A 12537-nucleotide genomic window follows, 5' to 3' on the forward strand; every position below is an offset into this window, starting at 1 on the left:
ATAGGCTAGGTTTGTCGATCTTGTTGATTTTCTCCAAGAACCAACTTTTTGTTTCATTGATTCTTTGGACTGTTTCCTGCGTTTCTATTTTGTTGATTTCCGCCCTCAGTTTGATTATTTCCAGTCTTCTACTCCTCCTGGGCGTGTCTGCTTCTTTTTTTTTTCTAAAGCTTTCAGGTGTGCTGTTAAGTCTCTGATGTATGCTTTCTCTGTTTTCTTTAAGTGGGCACTTAGTGCTATGAACTTTCCTGTTAGCACTGCTTTCATAGTGTCCCATAGGTTTGAGTATGTTGTCTCTTTATTTTCATTAAATTCAAGGAAGACTTTAATTTCTTTCTTGATTTCTTCCTTGACCCAGGTGTGGTTCAGTAGTTGACTGTTCAGTTTCCATGAGTTTGTCGGCTTTCTGGAGGTAGGATTGTTGTTGAATTCTAACTTTAATCCATGGTGATCTGATAAGACACAGGTGGACACTGATATTTTTTTGTATCTGTGGAGGTTTCCTTTGTTTCCAAGTAAGTGGTCAATTTTCGATAAGGTTCCATGGGCTGCAGAGAAGAAGGTATATTCTTTCCTATTTGGGTGGAATGTTCTATAGATGTCTGTTAAGTCCATTTGCTTCATTACCTCCAGTAGTTCTCTTACTTCTCTATTAGGTTTCTGTCTGATTGACCTGTCCATTGCTGAGAGAGGTGTATTGAAGTCTCCTACTACTAGTGTGTGTGGTTTGATGTCTGCCTTGAGTTTTAGTAATATTTCTTTTACATACGTGGGTGCTTTTATATTAGGGGTGTAAATATTCAGGATTGAGACATCATCCTGACAAATTGTTCCTGTTATGAGTATAAAGTGTCCATCTCGATCTCTTCTGATTGATTTTAGTTTGAAGTCAGTTTTGTTAGAAATTAATATGGCCACACCTGCTTTTTTCTTAGGACCATTTACTTGAAAGACCTTTTCCCAGCCCTTTACTCTGAGTAGATGCCTGTCTTTGTGGTTGAGATGTGTTTCTTGCAAACAGCAGAATGTTGGATCCTGTTTTCGTATCCAATCTCTTAGCCTGTGCCTTTTTATAGGTGAATTGAGACCATTAATATTAAGTGATATTAATGACCAGTGGTTGTTTACGCCGGATATTCTTATTGTTTTTGGAAGTAGAATTTGTGTGTCTCCCTTCTTTGAGTTGTGCTAGTGAAGGGTCGCTAGATGCCTGAGTTATTGTAGGCAGTGTTAGCAATGTTGGATTCCTTGGGTTGCAGTTTTCTTTCTATTACTGGGCTGGATTTGTGGCTACGTATTGTTTAAATTTGTTCTTATCCTGGAATGTCTTGATTTCTCCATTTATAGTGAACGAAAGCTTGGCTGGGTATAGTAGTCTGGGCTTGCATCCATGGTCTCTTAGCTTCTGCAGTACTTCTATCCAGGACCTTCTGGCTTTCATTGTTTCCATAGAGAAATCAGGTGTAAGCCTGATCGGTTTACCTTTATAAGTTACTTGGCTTTTTTCCTTTGCAGCTCTTAGTATTCTTTCTTTAACCTGTATATTTTGTGTTTTGATTATTATATGGCGAGGGGATGTTTTCCTTTGATCCAGTCTGTTTGGTGTTCTGTATGCTTCTTGAATATTCAAAGGAATATCTTTCTTTATGTTGTGAAAGTTTTCTTCCATAATTTTGTTCAAAATATTTTCTGGGCCTTTGAGCTGTGACTCTTCTCCTTCTTCTATTCCTATTATTCTTAGATTTGGTCTTTTTATTGTGTCCCATAATTCCTGAATGTTTTGTCATGAGAATTTGTTGGCTTTGCAGTTTTCTTTGATCAGAGTGTTTATTTTCTCTATGGTGTCCTCAGAATCTGAGATTCTTTCTTCTATTTCTTGTATTCTATTGATTATGCTTGTTTCTGTAGGCTCTGCTCGTTGACCTAGATTTTCCATATCCAGCTGGTCCTCAGTTTGTGTTTTCTTCCTTGCTTCCATTTCAGTTTTCAATTCTTGAACTGTTTCCATTACCTGTTTGATCATTCTTTCTTGGTTTCCCAGGGTATTATGTACGTATTTACTCATTTCTTCAAATTTTTGGTTATACTTCTCATCCATTTCTATAAGGGCATTTTTCACATGTTGTTTAATGGATTCTACTGCTTTCATAAAGTCAATTTTTTCCACTTCTTCTGTGTTAGGGTGTTGGAGACCTTCTATTGTAAGATCGTTGGGTTCTGGTGTTTTCATGTTGTTTTTCAGATTATTGGGTGAATTCTTTCCTTGGCGCCTGCCCATCTCCTCCTATCGATGCTATCTAAGGGGTCTTTTAAAACTGGTTCAGGTTTCCCTGCTGGCCAGGGGCTCCTCTTACAAAATGCCCTTGCTCTGTTTCCTGGTTCCTGCCGGGGGGCCAAGATCCCTCTCACCCCTCAGAAGGGTCTTCAGGAATAGGACCCGGCTCCTCCTTTGCCAGGGACCTCCCCAACCGAAGGCCTACCTCTTTGCAGCAGCCTGTGTCCTCTGCTGCCGCTCCGGTCCCAGTCGGTCCCCGCCGGCTGCGCTGGGCGTCCTCCGGCCGCCTTCCGCCGCCAGGTGTCTATATTTATTGATTTTTGTATGTTGATTCATTCCTGCATCTCTGGATTGAAGCCTTACTTGATCATGTGGATAATCTTTATTTGTTCTTGGATTTGGTTTGGAAGTATTTTATTGAGACTTTTTCTATGTTCATAAGGGAAATTAGTCTGAAATTCTCTTTCTTCATTGAGTCTTTATGTGGTTTGGGTATCAGGGTGACTGTGGCCTCAGTTTATGAATTGGGCATTGTTCCTTCTGTTTCAATTTTGTGAAATAATTTGAGGAGTATTGGCATTGACTCTTTAAAAGTCTAGTGGAATTTTTATTCTAAAACCATCTGGCCCTGAGCTTTTTGTATGTGGGGAGAGATTTGGAGACTTCTAATAACTGCTTCTATTTCACTAGGGGTTATAAGTCTTTCTAAACTGCTTATTTGGTCTTGATTTAACTTTGATAGGTTGTATGTATTGAGAATTTGGTGGAGTATAGGATTTTAAAGTATATCCTTATAAGTCTCTGGATTTTCTCATTGTCTATTATGACCCCATCCCCTTTCCATTTCTGATTTTGTTAGTTTGGATATTCTCTTTCTGCCTTTTAGTTAACTTGTATAAGCATTTGTTGATCTTACTAATTTTTCTCCAAGAACCAACTTCTTTGTTACATTGATTCTTTGTATTGTTCTCTTTATTTCTATTTTATTGATTTCAGCCTTGAGTTTGATTATTTCTTACTGTCTACTTCTTTTGGGTGTGTTTGTTTCTTGGTGTTTTAGAGCTTTGAGGTGTGCAGTTAAGATGCTCATCTGAGATTTCCAATGTCTTTGAACTTGCCTTTTAGAACTGCTTTTCTTGTGTCTCATAAGTTTGGGTGTGCTGTGTAATCCATTTTCAGTCAATTATAGAAGGTCTTTCATTTCTTTCTTAATTTGTATCCTGGCCCATTTTTCATTCGGTAGAGAGTTGTTCAGTTTCCCAAGTTTGTAAACTTTTTCTTGTTTCTGTTGTTGATATTTGGCTTTAATCTATAGTGACCTGCTGGATGTAGGGAATTATTTCAGTTTTCTTATACCTGTTGAGACTTACTTTGTGACTGAGTATGTCACAAAGTATATGTGGTCAATTTTGCAGAATGTTCCTTGAGGTGCTAAGAAGAAAATGTATTCTTCTGTGTTTGGATGAACTGTTCTGTAGATACCTGCTAGGTCCATTTGGCTTATAACATCTGTTAGTTTCATTATTTCTCTGTTTAGTTTTTGTCTGGATGACCTTTCTGTTGGTGACAGTGGGGTCTAGAGTCTCCCACTATCAGTGTGTGGGGTCAATATGATTTAAGCTGCAGTAGTGTTTCTTTTATGAACTTGGTGCCCTTGTGTTTGGAGTATAGATGTTAAGAATTTAAATGTCATCTTGATGGAGTTTCCCTTTGATGTGTATGTAGTGTTCTTCTCTATCTCTTCTGGTTAGTTTTGATGTGTATGTAGTGTTCTTCTCTATCTCTTCTGGTTAGTTTTGATGTGTATGTAGTGTTCTTCTCTATCTCTTCTGGTTAGTTTTGGTTTGAAGTATATTTTGTTAGATATTAAAATGTTTACACCAGCTTTCTTCTTAAGTCTGTTTGCTTGGAATATCTTTCTCCATCCCTTTTCCCTGAGATACTGTCTATCTTTGATGTTGAGTTGTATTTCTTGGACGCAGCAGAAGGATGGTTCCTGTTTTCATGTCTATTCTGTTAGTCTGAGTCTTTTTATTGGGGGATTAAGTCTATTGCTATTGAAAGGTATCAATGACAAGTGATTATTGATTCCTGTTATTTTGTTGTTGTTGGTGGTGGTGGTGGTAGTGGTTTTGTGTATGTGTGTGTGTATGTGTTTCCCTTTTTATTTTGCCACTCTGAGATTATTTATTCCCTGTGTTTTATGGTTGTAGTTTACCTCCTTAGGTTGGAGTTTTCCTTCTAACACTTTCTGAAGGGCTGGATTTGTAGATAAATATTGCTTAAATTTGACTTTATCATAGACAACCTTATTTTTTCTATCCATGGGGATTGAAAATTTTGTTGGGTATAGTAGTCTGGGCTGGGCATCTGTGGTCTTTTAGAGTCTATAGCACATCTGTCCAACCCCTTCTGGCTTTTAGAGTCTCCATTGAGAAGTCAGGTATAATTCTAATAGTACTGTCTTTATATGTTATTTGGTGTTTGTCCCTTGCAGCTTTTAATATTCTTGTTTTGTTCTATACATTTAATGTTCTGATTATTATGTGCCAAGGAGGCTTTCTTTTCTGATCTAATCTATTTGGTATTCTGTATGCCTCTTGTACCTTATTGGCATGTCCTTCTTTAGGTTAGGGAAATTTTCTTTTATGAATTTGTAGAAAATACCTTCTGGACCTTTGAGCTAAATTACATTGTCCTTCTCTATTTCTATTATTGTTAGATCTGGTCTCTTCATAGTGTTCCAGATTTCCTGGATGTTTTGTACCAGGAATGTTTGAACATTGCCTTTGACTGATGTATCCATTCTTTCTGCTGTGTCTCAGTGCCTAAGATTTTATTTTCTCTTCCATAGTTCCTGCTTAAATTCTTAAACTTTTCATTTCCAGAATTCCCTCAGTTTGGGTTTTCTTTATTGATTCTATTTCCATTTTCAGATCTTGAACAGTTTTATTCGTTTCCTTCTGCTGTTTTTGTTGTCCTGGATATCCTTAAGGGATTTATTAATTTCCTCTTTAAGAACCTCTCATATCCATACATGTTGTTTTAAGGTCTTTCTCTTGTGTTTCAGCTCTGGAATATTCAGGACCTGCTGTGGGAGGGTTTCTGAGCTCTAGTAGACACATAATTGTTCTCCTTATTTGTTATTGACTGTGTTTTTACACTGGCATCTAGGAATCGAGGAGCAGAATGGTTATAGGTCTAGGTGCTGATATCTGGTCTTGTCTTTGTTGGGTGACTGTTTTGTTCCCTGGTTTCTGTTTCCTCTCTGGAGTTCAGGAGAGTGTGCTGGACCAGAGTTTGATTCCCTAGCACCAACAAAAACAGGGTGGTCCTGGAGGCACCAAACATGTGAACACACATGTTCAGAAAAATAAAGGACTTTCATGAAGAGTGAGAAACTGGAGTTAGAGAGTTGGCTCGGTGGTATTTGCTGTTCTTGAGGAAGATTCCAGAACCCATACTGTGGCTCACAACCATCTGTAATTCCAGTTCTAGGGGTTTCATTGCCTACTTCTGACTTATGTAGAGCCCAGGCATAGACATGGTACACATATATAATTGTGGCAAAACACTCACACACATAAAATATAGATCTTTAACAGAAAAGAGTGATTGAAACTTAACTGCTTTTGGAAGGCAGCTATGCTCACCACTATACCACCAACGCAAAACCTAACTGCTTTTGTAAGTGTAGATTAGAGATTAATTTCCAAAAACTGATTTTTAGATTTCTCATTTTTTTTTCTCCACCAGAAGTCAATAAGAGTCTACCTGTCCTGTCCCCTTTTCATTAATGTATAAATAGATTATAGTTACTTTTACCAGAAAATTCATCAAACCATTGTAGCGAGCCATTCCTCTTGGCACTTGGGAAGCTGAGGCAGGAGAATGTCCAGCATGGATTATGTAATGAGTTCAGATCAGTATGCACCACAGAGTGAAACCTGTCTCAAAATTTAAAGAAAAATTCAACTAAAACATAACTTCATGGTTTGTAGTGAGAAGAGGGTGAGCAGAGAAGGAGTATATTTGTGTCTCTGGGGCAGTTAGCACTTTAATGAACTGATCAGAATCTTTTCCTTCTTCCTTTGTTAGTACTTCAATTCAAGAAGTTGCCAGTTAGTTCTTGGAGCTGGTGCATTGCAAGTTGTTGGACTAAAAACAATAACTACAAAAAATTTGGGTATGAATTCTTCATTTAGTTCCCATACTGAGTTGTTAGAATGTCTCTTTTGTATCGTGTTTATGCCTGATGTTCATATGGCTTGGACGGGAGCCTGTGAAAGTGGCAAATGCCACATTAGCCTTCATGTGGTGTGTATGTGCTCTCTCGGAAGTTCCCATTGTTCCAGGCTGTATGGAAGATGTGTTGCTTTCTAAAATGTAATACTGTGTACAAAGTATTTCCGGAAATCTGCATTAGAAAGCACTTTGGGAAAAGAATCAGTTGTGCCAGTGTCCTCGGGCTGTTCACTGGCACAGTGGAAGAGTAGCGTGTTCATTGCCAAACTACTTCCTTGTGCAAATGAAATATATTGTTTTCATTTGTGAAATAAACTGGAATCTGTATAAGATTAGTGTGGATGTTTTTACTTAATTTGATAATTAAAATCAACTAATATCTTTGTTTTTCCATTCTTATTTACTCCCCAACTGCAGCCCTTTCTTCACGGTGTTTGCAGTTAATTGTGCACTACATCCCTGTGATCCGGGCTCATTTTGAAGCCCGACTGCCCCCTAAGCAATGGAGCATGCTTAGGCATTTTGATCATATCACCAAGGTACTTCTCACCTGTTTTCTATTGGAGTTTCACAAATGTCTTCTTTAATTGTTAAGTGTTTTGGAAATATGTCTTAGGAAATTTTAAAAACAGTGTTATTTCTCCTTACAGGATTACCATGACCATATAGCCGAAATATCAGCTAAGCTTGTAGCGATAATGGACAGCCTATTTGATAAGCTTTTGTCAAAGGTAATGATTCTTCTAAATGATTAAGCTTGGCATATGTCTAAGGCATTGTGATTTTCCATTTTGTAGAGAATTCTAGATACAGAGGGACATGGTAAAAGAATCTCAGTGTTTACGAGGTATTTACTGATTGGTCAAAATTTTCACTTTTTTTTCCCCAGGAAAATTTTATCATCTCTTAGGGCCCTTTAGTGGTCGGGCTTACAATTGCATTGCAAACCCTGTATATCAGTTTAGAGAAGAGTGCAATAGAATGTTCACATTTTGCATAGCTGATTCTCATCTTCCAAATGGCCTGGGGAGTAAGGGAGATAAAGACAGGGAGTCATATTGGTGCACTGACACTCTCTATCCATAAGAAGAGAATTTCCTGAGAAGCTTTTCAGTGTTCATATTTATTACCTATATTTGACAGATAGTGACATTTTGCTTTTTATTCAAATATGTTACAATAGATTTGAAGCAGGATGGTATTTTATCTCCCAGTACTCAGGTGCATGTACCATCCTGCTCCACATGCACTGTAACATATTTAATTCAGAAGGGTAGGGAGATCCCTCAGTCAGCAGTGCTTTCCTTGCACGTAGGACTGATGGTGTCTTTTTGTTTGTCTTTAAAAGAGGGAAGCATGGTGGCAAATGCTTGTGGTCCCTACTCAGGGGAGATGGAGACAGGCAAATGCCTGGGGTTTGCTGGCCAGCCAACTTAGCCATCTTGGTGACTTTCAGGCCAGTGAGAAATGTGTCTCATAATATAAGGTGGATGGCATTGGAGGAGTATCACACGGGTGTCCACTTGCAGTCACACATCGACATTTGGACATCCACCCTCTCACACAAATCAAATCTTAAAGGAACAGTCTTCCATAAGAACACTGCAGTTACCACACCTAAGGATGTTACCAGTAACTCCCGTGTCCTCTGCTGACACCTCACCTGTTTGGGACTTAGCCAGTGAGTCAGCTTACCTTTTATTACTGTGATTTCCTCTGTAAGTGTGATTCGTTCATTACATTTGCTGGTTGTGTCTCTCAAGTTCTTTGTTTTGTTTTGATAAACTAGAGCATTCCCCTCCACAGTTTGTTTTGTTGTGTTACTGCCCTGGAGGATGTGGCCAGGCCTTAGAGGTGTGTGCTCCTTTCATGGTAACTTTCCACCTGTCTGCCTGGCACCTTGCATTCCCATGTTAACAAGTCTGCCTTTGCTGCTCCCTGACTTGCTTGCCCAGAACTTTAATCTTTTTTAAAAATTCATACCAAAATAGAAGACAGGATTTGTTTGGGTTTGTCTTTTAGTTTTTAGCTTTTCGTTTTCTTGCCTGAAATTTTAATTTTGAAAATATATGCCACAATAATATAGTCTAGACTATCTTAAGACACTAATAAGGGTGCCATTTCTTGAATTGAATGAGTCTATCTCCAATTATACTGACAGCTAGACTAATTAGTATCTTACTCATTTATTCACTTATGCAAACCATTGTGCTGGGCAACAGGGCAACAGAGTAGATCAGTCTTCCATCTGGTTCTCAAATAGTAAAGATCTAGTAGGGAAAACTTAGAATAGCTTCAGCAACAAAGAAGCATATGTGAAACATTGTGAGTAAGGAATTGGTTCCACATGTTGGAGCTTTTACTGCTGTGGAAGACACGGTCGCCAGCTGGGAGAGAGGGGCTGGGAAAGCACTCCGGCTGTTGCATGCATGTGAAGTTTGCTTTTAAAGGGTGAGGTGAGGGCAATGAAATTAACATGCAAAAGTCTCTGAGATAACATGTTGGAAAGTGTAAGAAACCAATTCTGTGTCACAGTTAGAGAGGCACACCCAAATTAAGTCTCATGTTTGCTACAGACTAGCCAGTGAAGGACCATCAGTGACAGTCTCCACCTCCAGATGGGAAGAATAGGATGATCTCAGAGGATAGAGTGGGAGTTAGGGAGAGAATATATCTGTGTGTTGTGCACTTCGTTTTTTATTGTGTTTGACTGTAGCAAGTGTTAGTAAATTGTCAACTGCCAATATTCTGCTATTGTTACTAGTAACTCAGGTGAGCGCTGAAGTCTGCTAATGCACTGGGTTGCACACACAGGGATGAGCACACTGCAATAGTCTCCATTGCTATAAATCAATGTAATTCAGGTTTATTGAGGTATAGTTTATACTCAATAAAACTCACTCTTTCAAGTACACAATTTGGTGTCTTAAAATTCATATACACACACATATGTAATGAAATGTCCACATTCAAGATAAAGAAAATTATTGACAAACCTTCTCTTGGACACTTTAGTTTTGCTTCTCCCAGAAGTCCTTCATATGGAGTTACAGCCTGTTTTGCCAGACTCCTTATGTTCAGCATAATGCTTTTTGGAATCGATGGATGCAACCTTATTTTTTATATGCTAATAAAAATAACTTTTAGAAAAGGGGCAGTTATGGGACTTCTGTTGAAGCTTTGCTTGTTGGCGACTGAAGAAAAGGATGATGAAGAGGGCACCCCTGGGAAGGCGCAGTGCTGGAGAGTTTGTAGTGTGCTGACGTGAGATGCCACAGCCCGATGAGCAGAGGGAGCCAGGAAAGTTAGTGTTTGGGAGGTAGAAGAATGTAAGGACAGGTCTCTCGGGTGGAGCCAGTTACTGTTGTGTCCAGTTTAGGTGGCTGAAGGGTGCGGTAATGAAAGTGAGATCACCATTAGGAAAGCAGAGATGGAGAATGGTTGGGGGATGGGTTAGCCATTTTAGGGGTGACAAAGCAAATGACTCTAAATGAGATGACTTGAAACCTCAGTTCCGGTCTCAGTGAGTCTAGACCCTTTCTCTAGTGTGTGGTGCTTGCTGTGAGTCCATGACCTTCTTGGCCTTGTAATCCCCAGTGCCTACATTTGTCTTCATGTTATCTGAATTTCTTCTACCTCTAGGATATTTTGAAAACAACATCAAAACTCCAGATATAGTGATGTTTCGTGAGGAGGCAGAAAGCCTAGTCATTATATCTTGCCAGTGGTGTTATGAAATGGTGCAGCCACTTTGGAATATAGTTTGGTATTTCCCGATAAGTTAAACATGAAGTTCATATGACCCACTGACTTCTGCTACTTACATATCCTAAAGAGCTAAAATAATCCACACCAAAACCTTCACACTTGTTCATAACGGCATAATTCATAGCAGCTCCAAGTTCTACCAGCTGACAAGTGGTGGAGACTGTGGTCTGCTCATAGTGTAGCATATTCAGCCAGCAAAGGGATGGAGTACATGCACATGGACAGCAAGAATAATCAGGAAAGCATTACCTGAAAGAGCCAGCCACACAAGTCACGTTTCATGATTCTGTCTAAGAACTAGATAGGAATTGAAGGAGCTTTAAACCCAAATGGCATTTTTAAGGCTGGAAGCAGATTATGGTCTAGTAAAGTGTTTTACTTCCCATAAACTAGATGAAGTTATTGACCAAAAGTTTCTTAAGATTCGTATGGTAGTACAAACCTCAGCTGAAGACCTGAGCGCTATTGCCAGAATTAGAGGTATGGAGGCACAGAAAACCCAACTCAGGGAACGTCAGAGACACTGCATAGTCCAAAAGACTAAAGATAATTCTCATTCTTTTTCCCTTGCCAGTACGAGGTGAAAGCTCCTGTTCCTTCCCCTTGTTTCAGGAATATTTGTAAGCAAATGACAAAGATGCATGAAGCTATATTTGATCTTCTTCCCGAAGAACAAACACAGGTGAGTACTAACTCTAAAGACCTTTGCGATTTTAACCCTTTATGTTCATACCAGTAGGGGAGTTTGTATGTGCTTTAGATCCAGTTAAGTTTAAGTGTAGTTCATCTTTGCTGTCATCTTTTGGGTTGTTATATTGATTAGTGAGGCATGAATACAATGTTTTAATTTCAAATGTCTTTTGTTTTGGCAGTTGAGAACTAACCAGATCTTCTAGTCACCTGTTGTTACCCATTGTTAGAGTCAAAACTTCTATTACCACTCTTTACATTGTTAGTGTGGAAATCAGAGTTGGCGTCTATCAATAAATCTATGATGTTATAAATTGAGGTTATAGTAGATTAGAGGTGAGAGAAGTTAGCAGTGGAGTGCTAAGATTAGCATATACATAAGTCAGTCATTACTACTTATTAGACTAACATGAGTGGTCTGTGGTAAAAAGGGTGGGGAATTCCTCTCAACTGTGACCAAACATGGGAAGGGAATAAGAGGTATCTACCCTTCTGCTGTGTCCACCAGAAGTAGTACACATTTATTCTTTGGGATCTCTATGCCCCATGCCTCTTTCTCTGCCCTGAAACCTCCAAAGTCCAGAACTTCATCCTTTCCTCATTTTTATTCATCCAGTTAATTTCCTTAAACTGGATGCTGTCATTCAAGCCCAACTGTAGAATGGTGCAGTGTAAGAATGTAAACTAGTGTGTACCAGGGGGCTTAACTCCCAGTGGGTTGTTATCCAGAACTTTGTTCCTATGGCTTGTGTATGCATGAGATGGTATTGGGGCAGCCTCCTTAAAGCTCTGTGTGTTCTTGCATCTCCTGCTCTTTCTTGTGACCCTGTACTTCTGGACCAGCTGTTCGCATCCTTCATGCTTTCCTAGGTTTTCTTTAATAACATTAACCTCATAATTCAGCATCATCTAACTCCCTCAGGGCTTAGACTGAGGGGAAGACAGACATGACTACCCTTGTCATTTCTTGTTGGCCAGCCATCCTTCAGCTGTGTAGCGTCCCTGGGAGAGGCTAACAATGTCTGCTCATCCCAAGAAGGGCACCAGGAGCAGGCCAGTGGAATAGTCGAGTCTATTAGTATTATTTACAGGGCAGAAGTGACTCACTGAAAAGCCACCCAGGCATGGGTGACAGCTCAGAGCTGCATTCCTGGAGCTCCTTCAACAACCCTTAATGCCTGCAGGAAGTTCAGGAGTCTCCACAGTTGTTACTGCCTCTGCACCTGTGAGGAGGGGGAAGTACATGTAACCATGTGACTGAGCCTCCTGAGCCCGGGGAGCTGGGTAGGCCTCTTCCCACTCTAGGAGGGATGGTTCAGTTCTGAGGAGATGGCTACACACTTCCTCGGCCAAGTAAGATTCCCCCATCTCTGACTACATTTGCTGTCCGAGTTCTAACTCAAGGGCCTGCGAGCCACGCCAGGGAGCTTCTCTCTGCTAAGGTTCTGTAGGAGTTCCTGGCTTGTATGCTCCTTTTACCACTCAAATACCAGCAGCTGTCCAAACTTCCATAGGTGCCCGTATATATACATGTTGGTAAATAGATGGTTAAATTATTT

The 12537-nt window shown here is 39.7% G+C and overlaps 1 protein-coding gene across 3 annotated transcripts in view; it reads left to right on the forward strand.

Annotated features, from left to right (window-relative positions):
* Vps54 (VPS54 subunit of GARP complex) overlaps positions 1-12537 on the forward strand; it is an 84037-nt gene that overhangs the window by 66746 nt on the left and 4754 nt on the right. For all 3 annotated transcript variants that reach the window (XM_075944442.1, XM_075944443.1, XM_075944441.1), the window contains 4 exons: positions 6374-6461; positions 6938-7059; positions 7171-7251; positions 10863-10970. In XM_075944442.1, the coding sequence (XP_075800557.1) occupies positions 6374-6461; positions 6938-7059; positions 7171-7251; positions 10863-10970 (399 nt within the window). The remainder of the gene's footprint in view (positions 1-6373; positions 6462-6937; positions 7060-7170; positions 7252-10862; positions 10971-12537) is intronic.

This window comes from Microtus pennsylvanicus, chromosome 12, assembly GCF_037038515.1.
Source record: "Microtus pennsylvanicus isolate mMicPen1 chromosome 12, mMicPen1.hap1, whole genome shotgun sequence".
Taxonomy (NCBI): Eukaryota; Metazoa; Chordata; class Mammalia; order Rodentia; family Cricetidae; genus Microtus; species Microtus pennsylvanicus.